The 25,329-nt window shown below is 40.9% G+C and overlaps 1 protein-coding gene across 1 annotated transcript in view; it reads right to left on the minus strand.

Moving 5' to 3' along the window:
• Nucleotides 1–2,963: 2,963 nt before the first annotated feature.
• The window catches only part of CUNH2orf76 (chromosome unknown C2orf76 homolog), a 91,317-nt gene continuing 68,951 nt past the window's right edge, over nucleotides 2,964–25,329 (minus strand). Inside the window, exon 6 of the mRNA XM_088021762.1 lies at nucleotides 2,964–3,415. Coding sequence (XP_087877888.1) covers nucleotides 3,348–3,415 — 68 coding nt within the window. The 3' untranslated portion in view covers nucleotides 2,964–3,347. The remainder of the gene's footprint in view (nucleotides 3,416–25,329) is intronic.

A 25,329-nucleotide genomic window follows, 5' to 3' on the forward strand; every position in this document is an offset into this window, starting at 1 on the left:
CTTTGTACAACAACTCACCTGGTGTAGTTTCTATCTGTGACTCACCATGGAGTGAACTCACGTTAGTTCAGTTCAGTCTAAAAGACAACACAAAGCAATAATTACATATCTGTCTGGATGGGCACAGTGTATAATGATGTAATTTGTACAATAACAGCACAAAGGAGGGAGGATGAAATAGAGTAAATAGGAGCAAAGTTACTGAAATTAAGTTACTACTGAAATTAAGTTGGTATTAACCCAAACTAAATTGTTGTAAGTTAATATATCAATTATAAGTCCCAACACAACAATAAGAAAATGAGTTAAAATATATAGTAAAAGAAATGACAAGGGAATTGAAATGGCACACTAGAAAATGTCTATTTAACACAAAAGAAATAATGGAGACGTTGAGGAATAAAAAAGAAGACATGGGGCGCCTAGGTGGCTCAGTTGGTTAAGCGTCTGACTCTTGATTTAGGCTCAGGTCATGATCTCAGGGTTGTGAGATTAAGCCCCATGTCTGGCTCTGCACTGGGCATGGAGCCTGCTTAAGATTCTCTCTCCCTCTGTACCTCCCCACTTCCTCTCTTCAAAAGGAAAGAAAAGAAAAAGACAAAGGAAACAAATAGCAAAATGGCAGTCATAAATCCTACCTTATCAGTAATTACATTAAATGTAAAAAGATTAGGCAGAGATTGGCAGAATGGATTTTCTTTTCTTTTTTTACATACCCAACTATGTGTTCGCTGCAGAGACACCTGTAGATTCAGTCACAAATAGGTTGAAAGTAAAAGGATGGGAAAAGATATACTGTGCAAACAGTAACAAAAGAGAACTACATGATGAAATACTATATGATAAAAGACTAACAGACTTTAAGACAATATTTGTTACTGGAGATAACATTTTATAACAATAAAAGTGTCAACCTATCGAGAACAGTTATACATGCACCTAACAACAAAAATACACGAAGCAAAAACTATTGGAATTGAAGAGAGAAATAGACGACTCAACAATAATATTTAGCCCATTTTCAATGACAGGTTGAAAAGCTTGACAAAAGATCAATAAATCAAAGATTTGAACAACATTATAAAACAACTAAACACACATCTATAGAACACGCCATCCAACAACTGCAGAATATACATTCTCAAGTACACATGGAACATTCTCTAGGACAGACCATACAGTAGGCTATAAAACCAGTCCCAATACATTTTACAAGACTGAAATCATACCAAGTACATTTTCCAACCACAGTGGAATAAAGTTGGAAAACAATAGCAGAAATACATTTGGGGAATTCACAAATATGTGGAAATTAAACAACACACCAGTTGGTCAAAGAAGAAATAACAAGGGAAATCAGAAAATATTTTGAGATGAATGAAAACAAAAACATGATATACCAAAGCTTGTATGATACAGCTAACGCAGTGCTTAGAGAAAAATTATAGCTGTAAATACTTATATTTAAAAAGAAGAAACTTCTCCAATCAATAATCTGAAAAAACTAAAAAAGCAAAAGCAAATGAAACCCATAAAAAGCAGAAGGAAATAATGAAGACTAGAGTGGAAATAATGAAAACAGAGAAGAGAAAAACAATACAGAGAATTCATAAAACAAAAAGTTGGTTCTTTGAAAATATCAACAAAATTGACAAACCTTGACTGATCAAGAAAAACAGAAAGAAACCTTTAAATGAATAAAATCAGAAATGAAAGTGGACACTTTTGGGGTGCCTGGGTGGCTCAGATGATTAAGCATCTGCCTTCAGCTCAGGTCATGATCCCAGGGGCCTGGGATTGAGCCCCACATGCTTCTCCCTCTCCCTTTACCATTCCCCCTTGGCTTGTGCCCTCTGGCTCTCTCTATCTCTCTGTAAAATAAATAAATAAAATCTTAGAAAAGAAAAGAAAAGAAAGTGGGCACATTACTCCTGACCTTCCAGAAATAAAATGGATTATAAGAGAATACTATGAGCAATTGTCTGCCAACAAATTAGATATATTTCTAGGGCAAATTCCTAGAAAATCAAAAACTACTGACACCAAGTCAAGACGAAAATCTGAACAGACCCATAACAAGCAAAAAAGATTGAATTAGTGATGAAAAAACTTCCTACAAAGAAAAACTCTAGACAAGGAGGCTTCATTGGTAAATTCTGCATAATTAAGAAAAAAAAATTAATGATAGTCCTTCATAAACACTTTCAAGACAGAAAATATGAGACATTTCCTATTATGGGTTGAATTGGGTCTCCTCCACACATATCCCGCCTCCCCTGCCCCAATTCACATGTTGAAGTTCTAATCCCCAGTACTTCAGAATGTGACCTTATGTAGAGATGGGGTCTTTACAGAGGAAGTAAGTTAAAATGAGGTCATTAAGGTGGGCCCGAATCTAATATGACTTATGTCCTTATAAAAAGGGGAAATTTGGACAGATGTACATATAGAAGGAAAATGATGTGAAGGCTCACAGGGAGAAGATGGTCATCTGCAAGCCAAGAAGACAGGTTTGGAACAGATCCTTCCCTGGCAGCCTCAGAAGGAACCAACCTGCTGCCACCTTGATTTTAGACTTCTAGACCTATGAGAACTATGAGACAATATGTCAATAACTGTGAGGCAGTAAATTTTTATTGTTTAGGCCAGCGAGGTTGTAGTACTTTGTTACAGCAGCCCTAGCAAACAGATACACTTCCCAACTCCTTCTATGCAGCCATTATCACCCTCATAATGAAACCAGACAAAGCCATCACAAGAAAACTACAGATCAATATCCCTTATAGATACAGACACACAAAAAAGTGTTTAATAAAATACTAGAAAATTGAGCCCAGTGACATATTAAAAAATGTTACACATCATGGTCAAGTGGAAAATCAATGTAAAAGGCCATATTAATAGAATAAAGGACAAAAATCACCTAACTCATTAGATGTGGGAAAAAAAAAAAGCATGTGAAAAAACCCAACACATTTTCATGATAAAAATACATGATAAATTAAGTATGGAAGGAAACTTCTTCAACCTGATAAAGGGTTTATATGAAATACCTCTAGCTAACAACATAATTAATGGTGAAAGCTGGGTGCCTTTTTCCTAAGATCAAGAGGAAGACATGGATGATCATTCTCACCAAACTGTATTGGAGTCCTATCCTGGGCAATTGGGTAAGAAAAGAAATAAAAGGCAGCTAGATTGGAAAGGAAGAAGTAAATTATCTCTGTTTACAGAAGACATGATCTTATATATAGAAAATCTTAAGGGGGGTGCCTGGGTGGCTCAGTCGTTAAGCATCTGTCTTCATCTCAGGTCATGATCCCAGGGTCCTGGGATTGAGCCCCGCATCAGGATCTCTGCTCTGCCAGAAGTCTGCTTCTCCTTCTCCCACTCTTTCCTCTCTCGCTGTGTCTCTCTGTCAAATAAATAAATAAAATGTTTAAAAAAAATCTTAAGGGATCTACTAAAAGATTAGAGCCAATAAGTAAATTCAGCAAGGTTTTAGGATACAAGATCAAATATGTAACAATGAGTTGTACTTCTATATCCAAGCAATGAACAACACAAAAATGAAATTAAGAAAACAATTCCATGGGGTTCCTTCCTGGGTGGCTCAGTTGGTTAAGTGTCTGCCTTAGGCTGAGGTCATGATCCTAGGGTCCTGGGATCGAGCCTCAAATCAGGCTCCTTGCTCAGCAGGGAGTGTGTTTCTCCCTCTCCCTCTGCCTCTCCCCTCCCACCACTGTGCTCTCTCTCACTCTCTCTCAAATAAATAAATAAAATCTTTAAAAACAAAAACAATTTCCTTAATAATACCATCAAAAATACTAAAATACTTAAAAATAAATTTAACTCAGGGCACCTGGATGGTACAGTTGGTTAGGCATCCAACTCTTGGTTTTGGCTCAGGTCGTGACCTCAGGGTCATGAGATCAAGCCCCACATTGGGCTTTATGCTTAGCACAAAGTCTGCTCGAGATTCTCTCTCCCTCTCCTTCTGCCCCTCCCACTCATGCTCTCTCTCTCTCTGAAATAATAAATAAATCTTTAAAAAAAAGAATAAATTTAATTCAAGAAACAAGAAAAATCTCAAATAAACAATCTAACATTACACTTAAAGGAACTAGAAAAAGAAGAACAAAGAAAGCCCAAGGTGAGAAGAAGGAAAGAAATAATAAATCAGAGAAGACATGGATTGGAAGAACAAACATGGTTAAAATGTCTATACTATCCAAAGCAATCTACACATTTAAAGCAATCCGTATCAAAATACCATCAGCATTTTTCACAGAGAACAAACAACCCTAAAATTTGTATGGAACTACAAAAGACCCTGAATAGCCAAAGCAATCCTGAAAAAGAAAAGAAAAGCTGGAGGCATCACAATTCTGGACTTCAAGCTATATTACAAAGCTGTAGTCATCAAGACAGTGTGGTACTGGTGCAAAAACAGACAGATCAATGGAACAGAATAGAAAACCCAAAAATAGACCCACAACTATAAGGTCAACTAATCCTGACAAAGCCAGAAAGACTATCCAATGGAAAAAAGACAGTCTCTTCAACAATGGTGCTGGGAAAACTGGACAACAACATGCAGTAGAATGAAACTGGACCACTTTCTTGCCCATACACAAAAATGAATTCAACATGGATGAAAGACCTAAATGTGAGACAGGAACCCATGAAAATCCTAGAGGAGAATACAGGCAGCAACCTCTTTGACCTTGGCTATAGCAACTACTTACAAGACATGTTGCCAGAGGCAAGGGAAACAAAAGCAAAAATGAACTATTGGGACTTCATCAAGATAAAAAGCTTCTGGGCACATGCACCCCAATGTTTATAGCAGCAATGTCCACAATAGCCAAACTATAGAAAGAGCCTAGATGTCCATCGACAGATGAATGGATAAAGAAGATGTGGAATATTATGCAGCCATCAAAAAATGAAATCTTGCCATTTGCAACAACGTGGATGGAACTAGAGGGTATACTAAGCAAAATAAGTCAATCAGAGAAAGACAAATACCATATGATTTCACTCATATGTGGAATTTGGAAGCAAAACAGATGAATATATGCAAAGAGGGGGAAAAGTTGGGACAGGAGCAAACCATAAGAGACTCTTAACGGTAGAGAACAAAGATCAGAACAGAAATAAATGACATAGAGACTAAAAAAGGAAAGAGAAAAAAGAAAAAAATTAACAAAACTGGCATTTGGTTCCTTGAAAAGATAAATGAAATTGATAAATCCTTAGCAGACTCATCCAGAAAGAAAAAGGACTCAAATAAATAAAATCAGAAATGAAAGGAAAAGTAGCGATTGACACCACAGAAATACAAAGGAGTATAAGAAAATACTACAAAAAAATTATCTGCAAACAATTTGGACAACCTAGAAGCAATGGATAAATTCCTAGAAATGTGCAATCTTTCAAAACTGAATCAGGAAGAAATAGAAAATCTGAACAGACCAATTACTAGTAATGAAATAAAAAAAGTACCAAAAAATAAAGTCCAGAAGGATTCACAAGTGAATTCTACCAAACATTTAAAGAAGAGTTAATACCTATTCTCCTTAAATTACTCCAATAAAGAGGAAGGAAAGCTCTGAAATACATTCTACAAGACCAGCATTACCCTGATACCAAAACCAAAACACCACAAAAAAAGAAAACTACAGGTCAATATCCCTGATGAACATAGCGTCACAAAAAATCCTCAACAAAATATTAGCAAACTGCATTCAACAATACATTAAAAGGATCATTCACCACAATTAAGTGGGATTTATTCCGAGATTGCAAAGATGGTTCAATATTTGCAATCAATCAATGTGATATATCACATCCACAAAATGAAGGATAAAAAAAATCATATGATCATCTCAATAGATGCAGAAAAAGCACTTGACAAAATTCAACTCCATTCATGATAAAAACTCTCAACAAAGCAGGTTTAGAGGGAACATACCTCAACATAATAAAGGCCATCTATGAAACACTTACAGCTAACATCATATTCAAAAAATATGATGGTAAAAATGGTAAAAAAAAAAAAATGAGCTTTTCCTCTAAGGTCAGGAACAAGACAAGGATGTTCACTCTTCCCATTTTTATTCAATTAGTACTGGAAGTCCTAGCTATGGCAATCAAGAAAAAAGGATTTCAAGGCATCCAAATTGGTAAGGAAGAAATGAAACTGTCACTGTTTGGAGATGGCATGATACTTTAAATAGAAAATCCTGAAGACTCCACCAAAAAACTACTAGAAGTAAAAAATGAATTCAGTAAAGTTGCAGGATACAAAATACCCTGAAATTGGGGCACCTGGGTGGCTCAGATGGTTAAGCGTCTGCCTTTGGCTCAGGTCATGATCCCAGGGTCATGGGATCAAGTCCCACATTGGACTCCCTGCTCAGCAAAGAGCCTCCTTTCCCTCTCCCTCTGCTGCTCTCCCTGCTTCTGCTCTCTTGCTCTCTCTGTAAAATAAATAAATAAAATCTTTAAAAAACAAAATACCCTGAAATCAATAGTATTTTTACATACTAATAATGAAGTAGCAGAAAGGGAAATTAAGAAAACAAACCCATTTACAATTGCAACAAAAATAATAAAATACCTAGGAATAAACTTAACCAAGCAGGTGAAAGAGCTGCAACTCTAAAAATTATAAAACATTGATGAAAAAAATTGAAGACAACACAAATGGAAAGATATTCTATGCTCGTGAATTAAAAGAATTAATACTGTTAAAGTGACCATTCTACCCAAAGCAATCTACAGATTTTATGCAATCCCAATCAAAATATCAACAGAATTTTTAACACAACTAGAACAAGTAATACTAAAATTTGTATGGAACCACAAAAGACCCTGAATAATCAAAGCAATCTTGAGAAAGAAAAACAAAGATGGAGTTATCACAATTCCAGATTTCAAGATATATTACAAAGCTGCAGGGGCTCCTGGGTTGCTGTCATTAAACGTCTGCCTTCAGCTCGGGTCATGATCCCAGGGTCCTGGGATTGAGCCCCATGTCGGGCTCCCTGCTCTGCGGGAAGCCTGCTTCTCCCTCTCCCACTCCCCCAACTTGTGTTCCCTCTCTCACTGTGTCTCTCTCTGTCAAATGATTAAACAAAAATCTTTAAAACAAAACAAAACAAAAAACAAAGCTGCAGTAATCAAAACAGGATAATCCTGGCACAAAAACAAACAAACAAACAAAACAACAAGAAAAACAACAAAACCCCCAAAAAAACCAGACACATAAATCAATGGAACAGAATAGAAGCCTAGAAATAAACCCACACTTATGTGATCAATTAATGTATGAGAAAGAAGGCAAGAATTTACAGTGGGGAAAAGATACCCTCTTCAATAAATGGTGCTAGGAGTTACATGTAAAAGAATGAAACTGGACCACTTTCTAACACCATACACAAAAATAAACCCAAAATGGATTAAAGACCTAAATGTGAGACCCAAAACATAAAAATCCTAGAAGAGAACAGAGGCAGTAATTTCTCTGACATGGGCAATAGCAACATTTTTCTGGATATGTCTGCACATGGGAAACAAAAGTAAAAATAAACTATTGGGACTATACCAAAATAAAAAGCTTTTGCAAAGTGAAGGAAATCAACAAAACAAAAAGGCAACCTACTAATAGGAAAGATATTTGCAAATTATATATCTGATAGGGGGCTAGTATACAAAATACATAAAGAACTGATATAACTCAACACCAAAAAAAAAAAAAAAAAATCCAATTAAAGACAAGGGCAGAAGACCTGAACAGATATTTTCCCAAGAAGACATACAGATAGCCAACAGAGGCATTAAAAGGTGCTCAACATCACTAATTGTCAGGGAAATGCAAATCAAAACCACAAAGAGATATCATCTTACACCTATCAGAATGGCTAAAATTAAAAAGATAAGAAATAACAAATATTAGAGAGGATGTGGAGAAAAAGGAACCATCATACACTTTAGGGGGGATGTAAATCAGTGCAGCCACTGTGGAAAACAGTATGGAGGTTCCTTAAAAAATTAAAAATAGAAATACCATTTGATCTATTAAATATACTACTGGGTTATTACCCAAAGAAAATGAAAACACTAACTTGAAAAGATAACTGCACCCCTATGCTTACTGCAGCATTATTTACAATAGCCAAGATATGGAAACAACTTAAGTGTCCATCAACAGAAAACTGGTTAAGGAAGATGTGGTACACACACACACACACACACACACACACACACACACACACACACACACAGGGGAATATTACATAGTCATAAAAAATGATGAGATCTTATCATTTGCAACAATAGGGATGGACCTAAAGGGTATTATGCTAAGTGAAATACGTCAAGCCAAGAAAGACAAATACCATATGATTTCATTGATATGTAGAATCTAAAAAAGCAAGTAAATAAACAAACAAAGAGCAGAATCAGACCTATAAATACAGCAAACAAGCTAATGCTAAAAGGTGGTGTGGGGATGGGCAAAATTGATGAAGGAGAGTGGGAGATTCAGGCTACCAGTTATGGAATGAAGAAGTCATGGGAATAAAAGGTACAGCATAGGGAATATAGTCAATGATATAATAGCATTGTATGGTGACAGATGGTAGCTACACTTGTGGTGAGCACAGGATCATGTGTAGAGAGGCTGAATCACTATGTTGCATGCCTGAAACTAATGTAACATTGTGCGTCAATTCTACTCAAATAAAAAAAAATTAAAAATAAGTAAAACAAAAAGAATGAATTTAACAAGAAGATGTAAATACACTGAAAACTATATAACATCAATTGAAGAAATCAAAGAAGACTTAAACAACCAGAAAGACACTCCATCTTCACAGATTGGAAGATTTAATATTGTTAAAATGACAACATTCCCCTAATTGATCTACGGGTTCATTGTAATCTCTATCAAAATTCCATCTGGGCTTTTTTTGCAGAAATTGATAAGCAGATCCTAATATTCATATAGAAATGCAAAGGACAGAGAATAGCCAAAACAATTTTGAAAAAGAACAAAGTTGGAAGACTCACACTTCTCAATTTCAAAACTTACACAAAGCTATAAATAAACAAGACTGGCATAAGGATAGCCTTATATATCAGTGAAATAGATTTTAGAGTCTAGAAATAAACCCAAACAACTATGGTCAGTTGATTGTCAACAAGGGTGCTGACTGAATGGTGAAAGAATGGTCTTTGCAACAAATGGTGCTGACACAACTGGTAGTCTCACACAAAAGGTAAACCTGGACCTCTACCTCATACCATATACAAAAATTAACTCAGATGGATATGCAACTTAAATGTAAGAGCTAAAACTATAAAACTTGTACAATAAAACATAGATGTGAATCGTCGTGACTATAGATTAGGCAGTGGTTTCTTAGACATGACATGTAAAGCACAGGAAACAAAAGATGAAATAGATGACATGGACTTCAACAAAACTAAAATCTTTTGTACTTTAAAGGATACCACCAAGAAGTGAAAAGACAACCCACAGAATGGGAGAAAAATACTTAAAATCCTTTATCTAATGAGGAACTTGTATCCAGAATATATAAAGAGCTCTTACAATCCAACAGTAAAAAGACACCTGATTAAATGCTAAAGGCCACCAGATTATATTCTTCATAGGTAAGTTTTATGGTATGTGAATTATATCCCAATTAAAAGAAAGAAAGTGATTCAGAAGTAAATGTGAAGAAACTCAGAATACCTTAATCAATTTAATTCACATATATTCTCCTGATGTGTATCCAGAAGAGTGATTTATGATGAAAAGACATTTCAGAGAAATAAGAAATGTTAAGTCATAAGAAAGCATTGTTATTTTTTAATTGACAATAATTTTTCTTTTATTGTTGTACCAAAGTTATGTTACATCTTACATAGATGGCTTCTTAGAAATATGACTTTACAGATATGGCATTGCAGGTTACTAGGGAAAAGGAGGTAATAATCAATAAATGGTTCTTGGATAATCAATTACATATGTGGGGGAAAAAATCAAATCCCACCTCACACCATTTATTAAAAACAATTCCAGATAAAGACTCAAGTTTCAAAGGTAAAACGTTAGCACTTACAGGAGAAAGTAGAGAACATCTTTATGACAAAGGGGCAGAGAAAGAGTCTTTACCAAGACACAAAAGGCACTAAGCATAATAGAAAAAAATATACTCAACTATATTAAAACTTTTAAAGTCACTGAATGGTACATGTTAAAATGGTAAACTTGATGTTATATGAATTTCACCTCAGTAAAAACATTAAAAACTCTTTGTTTATCGAAAGACACCTTAAATAATATGAAATAGTACCTATACTGGAATTAAAATTAAAACTTAATGTAAATTAATTAATTAATTAAAGTCTCCTTAAAAAAAAGAGAGAGAAAAATAATTTGCAAGAACTAAAATCAATTTAAAAAAAAGACAGCCCTAAAGAAAACTGGAGAAAAGACATGAACAGGCAATTCATGGAATAGGATATATGGGGGGGGGAGTAAACATACGAAGAGAAAATGAAAATGAAGGAAAATGCAAATGAAGACCACAAAGAGCAAACTATTTCCACCAAGCAGATGTGGAAAATTAAGAAATCTGACAAGTATTGGCACACCTGTGGATCCATGAGGGCTTTCATATTCTACCAGTGACAGCATAAACTGATGCAACAACTTTATTTATTTTTAAAGATTTTATTTATTTATTTGAGAGAGAGAGACAGATGGTGACAGAGATAGCAAGAGAAAGCACACAAGCGGGGGAGAGGCAGAGGGAGAGGGAGAAGCAGGCTCCCTGCAGCTCATAACCTGAGCTGAAGGCAGACGCTTAACCAACTGAGCCACCTAGAGGCCCCAAGATGCAACAACATTAGAAAACAATTTAGCGCTATCTTGTAATGTCAAATATTTGCCCTATGAATGTGTCATTTCCCACCCCACCCCCCCCACCCCCGGGATACTTAGAAACATTCCTGTAGGTGTACAACAGTAAATGTCTATACAAGTATTCCTGGGCACTCTGGGAAGGCAACATGCTTGGTGTTGTAGGTATGTAATCTCTCCAGATTCCCCACAAAGATAGAGCAGCCAGGATTGCAAAACTAAAATCCCACAGGCAGTACCTACGACAGACTATCCCACAGATCCTGCGAATCCTAAAACTGAACGGGTGGGGACACACCTACAAGATCTTCGTGGCACAGCAGCTGAATCAGAGGAAGTTACAGAGCGGGCAACAGACCTAAGAACTTCAAAATAACCAACAGGCAACCATGGAAAAGCCAGTGGGCCAACTAGAGAAAGGCACCTGACCCAGGCAGCGATCCACAGACTCTGACAGCAGGTGAGTCCAAGGGGCAAAGTCTGAAGGGACCGGGGAAGACTGGGCCCAAGAAACACTCAGAACTGACCAGGCCAGGCTCCCAATCAGGACAAACTCCAGCTGAGGAGTAACTGCCAAGAACAAAATCCAAAGGGAGCAGGTCAGGAACACAGAGAAAAGAAAAAATAAATGAAATAAAAGGACCCAGATAAAAGCAAGAAGGCAAACAGAGTCAGGAGATCTCAGGACGGGAGGTGCCATAGTTCTTCACTACTTAACAAAAATGACAGAAGAATGTGCTCTAAAGTTGTGAAATTAGAACAACTCCTATACCTCCTTTCTTAAAGTTCAGGAATTCTAATATTATGTAAATGTAAGTCACAGTAAAAAAATTAAAGCCAAATCCCATACTGTTATTTAAGGAAAAAGTAAGGAGCAGAATAACATCCCTGTGGATAATGGAAGCATGCCGGAGAAATGCACAGATGCAAACTGTAGCCTAATACTTCAAAGATCTATTTATTTATTTGAGAGAGAGAGCACAAGAGGGGGTTGGGTCAGAGAGAAAAGCAGACTCCCCACTAAGCGGGGAGCCCACGTGGGGCTCCATCCCGGGACCCGGAGATCATGACCTGAGCCGAAGGCAGATGCTTAACCAACTGAGCCACCCAGGGGCCCCTGCAGCCTCATACTTCAAAATGGCAAGAGGAAAGAGAGGAGATGGAATGTGAGCCTACAGGTTAAGGGAGATTTAAAAGACACTCTTAAAAAAACATAGGCAAAGCTAAACTGTAGTGTTTAGGACTAGTGACAAAACAGCAAGACCAGAGGTGATCAGCATAAAAACCAGGCTGGGGGAGGGAGAGCACTGTGTTCGGAAAAGGGAGCATGTCGGGCTGATGGGGTCAGAGTCAGTCTCCTTGCCTTGCGGGTCTTTAAATGCATTCCCTTGTTAACTAATTAGCTTTCATTTTGTTTTATGCTCTATATACATGTATATATGTGAGCATATAATGCTATGTTAACAACTAAACTTCTTTTAAAAAAGAATGTTCACAGAAGTATTATTCATAATTGCTCCAAAATGGAAACAGCCCAAACCCCACTGAAAGAAGAACGCATGAATAAATTGTACTATTCAGGCGATGGCCAATTACCCAGCAATGAAAATAAACCACCCATTGCTCCAATTAAACAAAATATAGACTGAAAATAGCCAATAGCATTAAAAAAAAAATCAAGAAAAAGCTGTAGGATACCATCTTTATAAACTTCGGAAACCAAGCAAAAGCTATATATTACATTGTTGAGAGTCTACATACATATGTGATGTTAAAAACTATTTTAGGGAGGCAAGGGTGGTACATACAAAATTTAGGATGGAATATACATATGGGATTTTTAAAACTATGTGCTAAAGGGAAGGGAATGAGAAACCCAAAATTCAGGATGGTTTTTCACTTCGAGGGAAGCAACAAGGATGAGATAAGGAAGGTGCCCATGAACTTTCTTCTTAGGTGGTATGGTGGGTTGATTGGCAGTGTACTTCCCATTACCCTGTCATAATTTACAAATATGTTCTTCATGAAGAGTTTATCAGATCTGCAGACAAAGAGGGGAAGAAATGAAAATGGAATTCTCCCTTTTACCAGCCATCCGCTCCTTTACTCAGTGGCTCAACAGATAGTTGCTGTGTGCCCATTGTATGTCAGGCACTGGGTGAGGCTCTAGAGCAGAGCAGTGAACAGAACAGACCCCACTGCTACCCTCTGGAAGCACACAAGCTCCGAGGACTGGAGATGGTGCTGAGTGTGAAGCGACTTTTCAACATCTGCAGAAGGTAAGAGCCAGGAGCATCCGCAGTCAGCAGGATCAGTGTCACAATAGGTGGGAGATCCCCTCTCAGTATCCCTTGAGGGAGGTGATTTTAAAATTAAGGCAATTAAATAGTCAACAGGAAACAGCACAAAGGGCAGACCAGCACTCCCAAGACCGAGGTCCCCCAACACTGCTGATTCGGTTCCATGAAGAAATTTTAATTTTCTTAAAAACAGAATATATATACATACATGCATACACACACATACAGGCGCACACCCAGGTTATTCCGAGTTTATGTCCTCCCCCGGTTGCCTTTCAGTTACCTATTCACAGTGACGGTGGACGGTGGCCCGGCTTTGTTACCCTTTAGGAAAGTACTGTTTAGTTTTAAGTGTCCTTACTTGGCAGAATAGAGAGCTGGTCAATCCAAATCAATTCCTAAGATTTAAACTATTTATTATTTAAATCTCAGAGTCTCAGAATCGTTGTCTGGAGTCGTATTTGAACCCCACACTTTCTTTTTTCAAAAGAGAACACAGGGAAAGTGGGCTCACCCCTTAATTACAAGTAACGGGCAGTGTCATGTGCTGGAAGAGAACTGGCCTGGGTTCAGGAGCCGCCTGGGCTGACCTCCCAGCACAGAGTGGACAAGGTCAGCAGCTTCTACTGGGCTTAGTTCCTGCATCCAGCAGTGGGGATGAAAGCCACCTCCCAGGCTGTTGCAACAATTAAAGGGGATACCACATGGATTGTAGAAGAGAATGCATGTAAGGAGAGCGCTCATTGGCTCCATTCCTGGCACCCAAGAGCACCAGTGTGTGGACTTCCGCGTGAGTGGATATACACGCACCGTGTACGCATGCGCATACTATTACACATACAGCCGGTCCCGCAAGATGGCTCTGTTACAGGAGCAGCCTGCAGGAAGTTGTATCAGAAGTTCCAGGGATCCTTTGGGTGGAGTGTGCTGTGTCTGCGGTCAGGTGCTTAATTGGCTAGGCACTTCCTGATTCTGTCGGCCAGGGTAGCCAGCAACTTGCCCTCATTTTAGTTCCCCTTTCACCATTTCTGCCATCCCAGAGAGTGCAGGAGCCTTATTGTCTTTACAGCAACCTTTCCTTCAAGTCGACTCACATTTTTCCTTGACTATATTAATTTTTAACGCGCTCCTGTGGAGAAGCAGCGTAGCACAGAGGTTAAGAACACAAGAGTCTAGAGCCAAGCTGGCAGGGTTACTACGCTGCCCTCCCCACTTCTGAACCTGATTTAACTCCCTCGTGCCTCAGTTTCCCCATCTATGAGGGCAATTATAGTTCTTATCGCAGAGGTTTATGATTAGGTTATGAGAATCATTGCTTTCTCTTTCTAAGCATTTAAAACAAGACTTTCACAGCGTAGGTGCTATATAAGTTGGCTAAAGGAGACCTCTAACATCTGTGGGAAACCAGGATCACTTGCTTCTTAAATAAAACATTAAAGATAAAAACAAAATGGTGCTGTTAAATTCTAGCGAGATAGTTGCCTGCTAAAATACTTTAGCACAGTAGGCCTGGTCTCTCTTAAAAAATGTAAAACAGAGAGGAAGGCAAGAGGTGAAGGAAATCTTCAAGACTTGCCAAGGGCAACCCGAGGCCACCTCCTCCACCCAACCAGAACACCTGGAGAAGTGAAACAAGACTAACTTTCTCGCTGTGCTACCCCCCTGAAATCATCCCCTTGTGCGCTAGGAGGAGGCTTGAGTGTATATACACCCTGGAAAGTTCTGGAAGGGCCAGAGGTAAAAAGTTGGGAAAGGGAGAGGTGTCCCGAGTAACAAATATAAATGAAAATGAAAGCAGGCACCCCGTGTCGATCCGTTGATCACAAACATCCCCAAGTTGAGGCAAAATATCTTACACTACCAGGCTGGCTCCGATGCAGAGAATCTGTGTTCACTTTGAGTTGAAGTGTTGCTATGCCTGTCGCTGCGGGTGGGACTGTCACTCCCCTATCCTCCTGGCTGTCCTTCACCTGGGGGTGACTCCGCACTTCCCAGTGGGTGATTCCAGGTGACAGCTCCCAGCTAGCTTGCCTCCTATTCTCTTCCGTGGGCAGGTCTGGTTCAATTGCCATGTATACTTTCTTTTAACCACCAGTGTCACCTGAGAGGGTGGCTGGAGGGGAAGGCAGCAGGTGTGGGGTCCTAGGGCAGCAGGTGTGCGGTCCTAGCACCTCGGGCCTCCTGTTCTGTGTGGTGCACGTCCCCAGCGCCTGTCAAGCTCAGTCTCTGTGGGCCCTGATGGACGGGGTGAGCACCCCGGTGCAGCCACCACCCCCCCATAAAAGGATTAAGGGGACTGTTTAGAAAGCAGAGCTCCATCCCTGGAGGGAAGGTGCCACAGAGCCATCAATACAGAGTTCTGCATAATCAGTTCAACACCAGAACAATGGAAATGGGGAGGGAAGATTAAAAAATAATCCAAATTTCATAGCCCTGAGGGGTGTGATGGAATGGGAAATAGGGTGAAAGCGTTAAGCCCAGAATCACAAAACACTCTCATTTGAGTCTTTTAAAACCTCAAGGCTAAGGTAGGAAACAACATTCCTGCCCTTGGGAGAATTGTCTTAAGTCCCTCTGAAAGACTGCCCACTTCTGAGGTTCCCTCTTTGTGGAGACACTGCGGAGCCTGGCCACTTAAGCTGAGTGTCAGGATAATTCACTGGGCCATTCACAGTGGAGCGAGAAGTTACGGCCCCTCTCCCAACCCTGGAAATTTGTCCACAGGGCCCTTGACAGGAGGCCCAGGGTCCCTGAAAGTCTCCCTCCAGGCTTCAGGTGGGGTGCCAGTGGTGGCACCAAGGGGCTTTTGGGGGTCGGGCGTGCACAGGGGTTTCATGCCCAGCATCCTCCCAGCCCTCCCGTGCTCTGCTCTATGTAATGTGCTTGCCCAGCCCCCCTGCCTGGGTGTGAGCCCCGGGTTTGCGTTGGTTCTTTCTCCTCTCTCTGCCCTTACATGCCTCCCTCCTCTTCCTCTTGCTCCCCTGTCTCTTCTCCATGACCTGTTTTTTTAAGATTTTATTTATTTGAGAGAGAAAGAGAGCACAAGCCATGGGTGGGGGGGAGTAGGGGGAGAAGCAGAGAGAGAGGGAGGAGCAGACCCCCTGCTGAGCAGGGAGCGCACACAGGGCTTGATCCCAGGACCCCGGGATCAAGACCTGAGCCGAAGGCAGATGCTTAAACGAATGAGCCACTCAGGCACCCCCATGCCTCATTTCTATTTTAGTGTTTTAAGACTGAGATTGGCGGGTTTTCCCATTTCAGGGTTTCAGATTGCCAAATCCAAAAATCAGAAATTGGGCTTTGACAATGGGACTGAATCTTGGAAACGGAGGCTTCCCAGAAAGTCCAGAATACAAGCTCCATGCGACTGCACGATGAAATACCCACAGACATTCAAGAGCACAGCTGAGACATTCAAAGTTGGCTGCCTGGTAGAATCCGGCTTTGTTCACCCTGCTCACCGTGATATGAAAACAGTTTCAGACATTGTGCTGACTCCTCTTCTGTGCCACACGCTTTTCTCCCTCCAAACATTGGCGTTCCTAGAAGCTTCCCATGATTAACCAGCACCCAACATCAGCCTCCCCATGCCCTCTCAATCTTCATGACCAGGAGAGTGCATCTCGCTAATATCTTATTGGCCTTTCCAGAACTTTCCAGAGTATGTACAGCCCAATCCTAGTGCTGTACTAGTGATGATTTCAGGTGGTAGCTAAGAATTGTGCATATCCAGCCAACGGCAAGAGCTACCTACCCATCACTGAGCCATGCTGTGGACAGGCACCTGCTAAGCACGTGACAGACATCCTGATGTTGAATCCTGATGACAGCCCTTGCAGTAGGCACTGCTGGCCTAATTTTACAGATGAGTAAAATTGAGCTCAAAGTAAACTGTCCAGAGTCCTACAGACCCCGGAATCTGTGATCTTAACCACTGTCTTGCTGTGCCCATAGAATTCCCAAAGAGATTTCAATGAGTCACTGGGTTTGTGTGATACTGATTTAGGTATATTGTCAAATTACCTCCACACTGCAAATGCTATTCTAGGTTTCCTCATGCTGTTACTACACAGAAATACTGCGATATATAAGCTTGTGTTCATTTTGTATACTGTGCATCTTTTTTTTCTTTTTTGGCAATCTAACAGCTAAGATATTTCTCATGTTTAAAACTTAAATACATGTACACATATAAGAAATAAATATACAGGGACGCTTGGGTGGCCCAGTTAAGCGTTGGACTCTTGATTTCGGCTCAGATCATGATCTCAGGGTCGTAAGATTAAACCCCAAGTCGAGTCAGCTCTGTGCTCAGCAAGCAGATGGCTTGAGGATTCGCTGTCCCTCTTCCTCTGCCCTCCCCCCGTCACTCATGCGTGTGTGCACACATGTGTACTTTCTCTCTCTCTCAATAGATCTTTAAAAAAAAATACACACACACACACACACACCATAGGTATTCGCCAATAGAATCTTATGGCTGACAATCCGTGAAGGAATGAACCCAAAATTTCATGTGAATGAATTTAGAATTGAGTATCTGTGGGTAGCATAATGTGAAAACCTCTAAAATTTCGAGCCTATGCTCTGTGATATTGGCTGTAGAGATCTGAGGCAAATTAGTGTGTCTGAGCTTCGGTCTTCTCATCTCTAAGGAGGGGACGCAATATTTATGTCCCAGGGTTGTGCACAAGATCAGATAAAGGTATTCATACACAAAAAGCCCACCACAGTCCTCACAACACATCAGTATCTTGTCATTTCCTTCTCAGGTTCCTTAAATAAGGGACACACATTTGTTTGCATATTCTTACTAAATTCTTAAAAATCAATAATTTAGTCAAATCCAATTCATAGACACCGATATATAATAAAATTATCCACTGTGCATAAAATTATGTGGAAAGAATGACACAGTAACTATCAACTGACGTTTTATTTAACATGATTGAGTGCCACCGTCTTAGTACAAAGTGACCTTAACTGCTTCGAAATTCCTTCCTTATTTTTCCTGCAACAAATCATATGGTGAAGGAAGACCTTCATCACGGTCATGTAATTTGGAAGGGCTTCTCTGGGGATATGTGCAGGCATCTTTGGGGACTTTGGAAGAAAGTCTCAGTAATTGGTTTTAATGAGGCTTCCCTCCCCCCCGCCCCAGGACCTGTCCTGTCTCCCTTTTTATGTGTCAGGTCCTCAATGGTGGGGACCACATTTTACCTGTCTTTCGTATCCCCCAACCTAGCCAACTCAAATCAACAAATACATTTTAAACAGATAGTACACATCCAACACTGTGTCAGGACATGGAGAGAATATAAAAGAAGGAGAAATTGTGGTCCTAGCTGTGAGACACAGATAATCTCATCAGGCAATTTGGGCATAGGCTGAGTTATCTGGCTGTTATTGCTGGTACGTGAATTCCTTAATGTAATTCCAGAAAGCCCAGTAGCTTTTAGATGAATATAGACGCAATAGGGAAAGTGAACCCATTCATTCATATGTAAATAAATAGACCTGCACATTTATTAAGTCCTGATATGGGCCAAGCAGTGGAGCTACAACTGTGAATAAGACTTGATCCCCAAACCTGAAGAGAGCCCCATCTTGTGGGGAAGATCAACATATAAGAAAGGAAGGCAACAGTGTATTCTAACGGCTATAAAAGACTGGCCAGGACATGGTGAGGACCCAAAGGAGAGCATAATCGAGTCTACTAGCTGTGAGGTGGTGGGAGAGGTGGGTCAGAAAAGATCTTCGAGACTGGTGGTCCTTGACTGTCTCCCAAGATGAATGATAGTCTGGTGGAGAGAGGGTGGAACATTCCAGAGAACAGTGTGAGAAACCTGAGGGAGGTAGAAGCCTGGTGTGTCCAGAAAGAACACATGGTAGGGACAGAAGACAGCTATGGGAGAGAGGAGGGCATTGCCAAATCACCAGCAAAAGGTTGGAGATGTGGCTTGAGATTAAGCCAAGAAGTCCCCAACGCCATGCTAGAGTCTGCACTTTATCCTGAAGGAAATGGGGACAATCTGGTGGTTTTAAACAAGGGAGGGCCACAGTCAGACTTGCATTTTTAAAGGAGCACTCTGGCAGCAAGCGTGACAGACGGACCCAATGGATGAGAGTCTGTAGGTAAGGACACCAGACAGGAGAGTGTCTCGATGGTCAAGATGAGAAATGATGAGGGCCCAAACCAGGGCAGGAGCAATGGAAAGAGAAGGAAGGGCGTTCTTGTGCAGTGTTCATTCTCGGAATTCTGAGCTGACTCATCCTGAGGAGTCATCAGAAAGTACTGAGAAGCAAAGAAAGTATCACTCATGGTAGCTACAGTTAGGAATTTTTTTCTAACACATCCAGTGAGTATAAGGAGCCTCCCTTTTACCCCTAGAGTCCCTCCTGCCTTCCTTACCAAGATAGTGTATAGTCGGTTGTGAGCAGGCTCTAAATGCCCCCTCCATCATTTACTAGCAGAGTAACTGAGTGAGAAAATTTACATAAAGTGGTGAGGACCCGCAGAGACTACACACTCACTAAATACTAGCTGTTACTGCACTACTGCATGAGGTCTCCCTTCCCATGGTTTGGCTTGTCCTGCAGAGGTTGTTGAACTTGTTTGTAGGAAAGATTCTCAGACATGGCCTTTTTAAATATGGCTCCTGTCATTCACAAGAGGTCTACACGAAGGGAGCAACCACCAACCGGAAGCCAAGCAACTAGCACACCCAGTTCTTAACACAGCAATACTACAGGCTCCCTCTGTGCACATGGCAGCCCCCCAACACCCACCCCTCACTGCCACCCCTGCCATGAGGGCCCTGTGCCCATGAATGCACACACTTCAGAAGGTACTAGAAGGATGGCTAGTCAAATGTTTTTTGATAGAGGTCAGATACATATTTGAAAACAGGGAAATCTCATTTTTTGTTCAGAAGAACAAAGAAGAGTATGACCTTGAAGATCTGTAAAGGGGGCATGATGTGGGTTCAAAGACATTAAGGATCTTTTTTGATTACCGAGTATTTAACTAAATACGAGATATGAAGTTCTGTTGGTTATGGAGGAAACAGATTTCCTCAAAAGCCTATCTAGGAGACAATAAATCTCTCTTCACTCCTGAAAAACGAGGTTAGAATTGGCCAAATTTTGTGCTTTTTAAAAAAATAAAATGGCATTGTTCTCTCTTCAATTCCAATTTCTTTTTTTTTTAAAGATTTTATTTATTTATTTGAGAGAGAGAGAATGAGAGATAGAGAGCACGAGAGGGAAGAGGGTCAGAGGGAGAGGCAGACTCCCCGCTGAGCAGGGAGCCCGACATGGGACTCGATCCCGGGACTCCAGGATCATGACCTGAGCTGAAGGCAGTCGCTTAACCAACTGAGCCACCCAGGCGCCCCGTCCAATTTCTTGTAGTAGAGCTATTCTTCAGTGAGTTAAGTTGGGAGAGTAATTTAGACTGTGTACATATTTCCCTCAAACATCCAAAAATGAGGCCCCAAAGCTCATCTATGGTGACAGAAATCAGAACAGCGGCTGCTGGTGGCAGAAAGGCAGGGAGGAGACTGGGAAGGGGAGAAGGAAATGTCTGAGGTCATGGCCATGCTCTGTAAAGACACAGATTGGGCTGTAGGTTACACATTTGTCACAACTCTTGAACTATATACACTTAAGATCTTCACATATTAACGCATGTAAATTATACTTCAATTTTTTTCAAGGCAGGAAGGACGGAGGAGGATTTCCAGTTAAACATGATAGAATGACCGTATGCACTATAGCATCTCTGGAAACCCTACTAAAATGGAGAAAAGGGATAATATAGGTATAATAAGCCCTTGAAGACAGAGAGACCAGAAGATAAAAGGACAACAGAGTTCATTCCATTTTGGAGATGGAAAGTGGACAGAGAAGTAGGAATTGCCAAGGTAGAGTTGATTGGAGGAAGCTCCAACTGGAGTAGTCACGGAAAGTGACATCCCTAAGAAGCTGGCTCACTCACCCTTCCAAATCCTGGGAGCCCCAGGCCACTCTGGAGGTTTATTCTCTGGGCTCTGGGGCCTGGAACGCCATGGAGAAACAGGTTCCACCCGGATGTAGGGTACTACTTTGGAGCTTTTTAGCACCTCAAGCTTAAATATAAGTGGACAGACATTTAGGGAAAGCCTCTACCAGGTAAGAAAGAACCCAAAGCAAACCACTGGGAAAAGGAACCCAGAGGAAACAGAGACAATACGGGCAGCAGACTAAAACATTTAGATAAAATGTCAATTAATAATATCTTTAGAGAGAAAAGAGAAGATATTATACCCGTAAAAGAAGGAAAGGACACTATAGAAAAGAAATAGAGAATTAGAAAAAAAATTGAAAATATGATAGCAAAAATATTTTAAAATAGAAAAAAATAGAAAGATAAAACTTAGTACACTTGCCAGGAAGGGAAACCAAAAAACAAAAGTTAAAGGCCCAGAGGAACAATTCCAGGAGTCCAATATTTGGCTAATAGAAATGCCAGAGAGAACAAAGGAAACAGAGAAGAAAGAAATCATCAGAGAACCTACACAAGAAAACTTCCCCAAACTGAAAGACATGAGTTTCTAAATTAAAAGTGTCCACACCAAATTTAAAACACACCCTTCACCAAAGAGAGAGGAGTTAGGTCAGGAAACTGTGGTAAAAGTCTTTTAGTATGATTGATGTTTTTTTAACTTGGTAAAAAGTTGCACATATTTTTTAATTCTCAAAAAAGAAGAGAGGGTTCTTTTGATAATTTGGAAGTAGAATTTTATTCTGTTCTCCATTTTTATCAAATTATCCTTTTGGTTGGCAACAGAAACCAAGAGGCTACACTGTCCTTCCTTAAATATTAAGTTGGGCCAACTCTAGTACGTTGTGTATGAATTTGTGATTACAAATATTTGTGAAAGAAATTTCCTATTTTTTTTTAGTTTTTATTTAAATTTCAGTTAGTTAACATACAGTGTACTATTAGTTACACGTATACATCCTCTTTCTTTTCTTAAGTCAGATTCCAGGTCCCCATCTGGCTTGAAATTCAATCTCACCCACTCACATTATTGAGCTTCCTTATCCTCTACCTTCTAGGCTATGCAAAAGTCCTGGGGCAAAGTATTCCAGGGAGACTCTTTCAGTCTTCGGTTCACACTGGCTTTCCCAGAGGTGCCTGCTGTCTCTATCCATGTGATCCTGGGAAGCTGAGCAACCTGCTGGCTCCTGTGAGGAGTGGAGGTCCAGAGTCTTGGGTAGAGTGGGAGGGCTTGCCCCCTCGGGGGTAGCTATTTCCTCCCCAGAACACAGACCCCTGCCAGGGGTAGAACCTACGTTGTGGAATCATTCCAGCCATCCAGTCCGCTCCTCCTTTCCCTCCACCTCAAGCCTCGTAGCAAAATCTGCCTGACCAGGATAAGGCTCCAGGAAAGACTGAAATAATCTGTCTTCAAGCTGCTTCTGCTTTCAGTCTTCAAGCACCCCTGGGTTAAAACACCAAAGAGCCTTGACTACCTTGGAATGAGAGGAGAAAAGAATACAGAGAATTGCATACAAATTCCCATCTCAATAAATTACTCTGTCCCCTTGGTCTAGAGATCTGAGGAAGGCCAGTCAGCAGAACCTCTGCACACAGGTCTCAACATGTTTCCATCACATATAGGAGACCTAAGACCATACATAGAATGCTCTCGAGGTCAGGGAAGCCCCATTCTGCCCAGGCCTGTAACAGTTTGGAAAAGGGAGAGCTTGGGAGGAGTTGAGGAGCTCCCATCTGATGCAGACCTTCCTAGGATGGTCCTCTCTCCTTTCTAGCTCCTGTGTTTCATCCCAAGTGTGACCAAGTCTCTCCCCGGCATCTTAAAGAGCTAAGTGGCACTGACAGGACTGGGGACCGAAATTCAACCCCAACAGAGTCACCAGCTATACAGAGATCCTGCCATCTCAGGCCCTGCTCCTGGGCTAATCCAGCCCTCTGCCCTAGAGTTTGTTTCCATCAGACAGACTTGAGCTGAATCATGAAGAAAGCCCACAGAGGCAGTTCTGCACTCTGGGAGGTTGGTTTGGGTTTTTTTTTTATTTATTTATTTATTCTGTTTATGAACTTAAAGCTGTATTTCTTAACTTATTAAATAACCTAGAAATAAACACAAGGCTTTTTGTAAACTATCGAAGAGTTAATGGGATGTTGCATGTGAGCACTTCCAGCCTTCAGAAGGGAAGAGACAGCACCTCATGCTACCATGTCCCTGAGGTGGGAGTCACTCTGCTTCCAAAGCTCTGGGCTCTGCCATCACTCACCTTTTCACGTGCAGAAATCATATCGCTTCCAGGCCCTCCACTGAGCAGAGTGTCTTGTCTAATATCACTGGTTTGGAAAGGGATTTGTTTACGCATCTAAGCTCAGCTAAACAAAGGAAGTTGCACATAATGCGGTATCCCTGGAAGCTTTAAGAAAGGACCTATTAACACTTGCTTGTCACTTTTCAATCTTTAGCTTTAAAAAATAATGCTCGACAAATAAGCAGAGGCATTTTGCAAAGCATAAATGCATCATGGTATTCTTTTTAGGAATAAGTAAGATTATTGAGGTCCGATTAAAGGTAGGTATTGGCTTTGAAATAATTCGGCACTGACTTTTGAAATAAATCTGAATTTTAGGCAGTAGCAGCCATATGATCACTTTTAAACAAAAGTACAAAACTCCATACCATTTACAGGCTGAAGGCTTTGACTTTCAGCTAAAGGAGTCCGGCTAAAGGCTGATTTGACAGGTGGACAAACATACCCACTAAGCACAGTCACTGACAAATGCCCAGCCCTCTCGCCCTTGAGACTCTGAGGTCTAGGCAGGCTCTGCTGACACCTGGTGGCAGACAGCAGGCAGACGGGGCTGAGTCCAAAGCAGATTTCCCTCTACCTGACCTGCCGCCCGGATTTCGAGTCTGTGTAATGAATGCTCGCTAAAACAGCAGAAAGGTGTTATATTGGAGGAAGAGCTACAAGATCTAAAGAGTAATGGCCAGGCATGAGCACCACTGAAGATGTCTGGGCAGATATGAGGATATCTACACCGCAAATCCTGCCTTTGCAAGATCGCTCTTCCCAAAGTTTGTATTTGTTTGAACAACCTCTGAATCCATCTCTATATCCAATCATTCTACCACCCTTATCCCACTCCTGTTAAGCAAGTTATGCCAGAAAATAGGGATGGCCTTACTCTTATGAAAACAATTCCAATAATTTGGAATTATTCTGCTTTTGTTAATGAACTTGGCCCTAATTGGGAAAAATTCCAACCACGGAAAGAGGACATGTACAGGAAACATTTGACAGGTAACGCTTTGAGGGCACCCAAGGCGAGGGAATGGGGAGGGAAGATTTCTTGGAAAATGAGAAGTGAGTCCTTCCCTGGGTCACAGGAGCAGTGCTGGGCGGTGTTGTGGGAGCTGACAGGTGCAGGTGGACAGGAAAGAGCTGACAAGCACTGGGAAACACGTGACTTGTAGGAAAAGGCCCAGCTTTGCTCCCCAGTGTTTGATGTGCCTTCCCTGTGTCTCATTCTGTGCCTAAACCTTCCCTCTGTGCAACAGGAGTCATCTGCTTTGTGCAAAAGCAACATGGCAGTTCTCCCCAAAACTGAGTACGTGTGTGCCAGGCACCGAGCCTGATCATCTGACCAAAACCTCGGAGCACTTCCGTGAAGTTGATGCCGTTATCCGCCATTTAACGGGGAAAGAAACGGAGACGCGGAGAGACCGGGTGGCTGGCCCAAGGTCACACCTGCAAACTAGCAACAGTGTGTGCATTCTTCCAACCCAGGACTGTCTGACTTTAAAACCCATCCCCTTTCCTCCTCCTCATGCTTGCCGAAACCAAACACCGAGGGAAAGAGAATTCCAATACATGCAAAAGTGCACCATTTGCCTTTTTCAATTTGTGTAATTTTAAATGTCACCACAAGTTCGCTTCTAGGTCACTTTTTAAAACAAGCAACTTTGCTTTAAGGCAGGTGAGGGGAAAAAAATCCTGCTGCAATTTGTAGTTGTAGAATCCACTGTTCAGTTTTCTGCTCGGCTTTCCGGG

The sequence above is a fragment of the Eumetopias jubatus genome, unplaced genomic scaffold, assembly GCF_037043125.1.
Source record: "Eumetopias jubatus isolate StellerSeaLion01/CBP00866 unplaced genomic scaffold, mEumJub1_p1.0 scaffold_3, whole genome shotgun sequence".
NCBI lineage: Eukaryota > Metazoa > Chordata > Mammalia > Carnivora > Otariidae > Eumetopias > Eumetopias jubatus.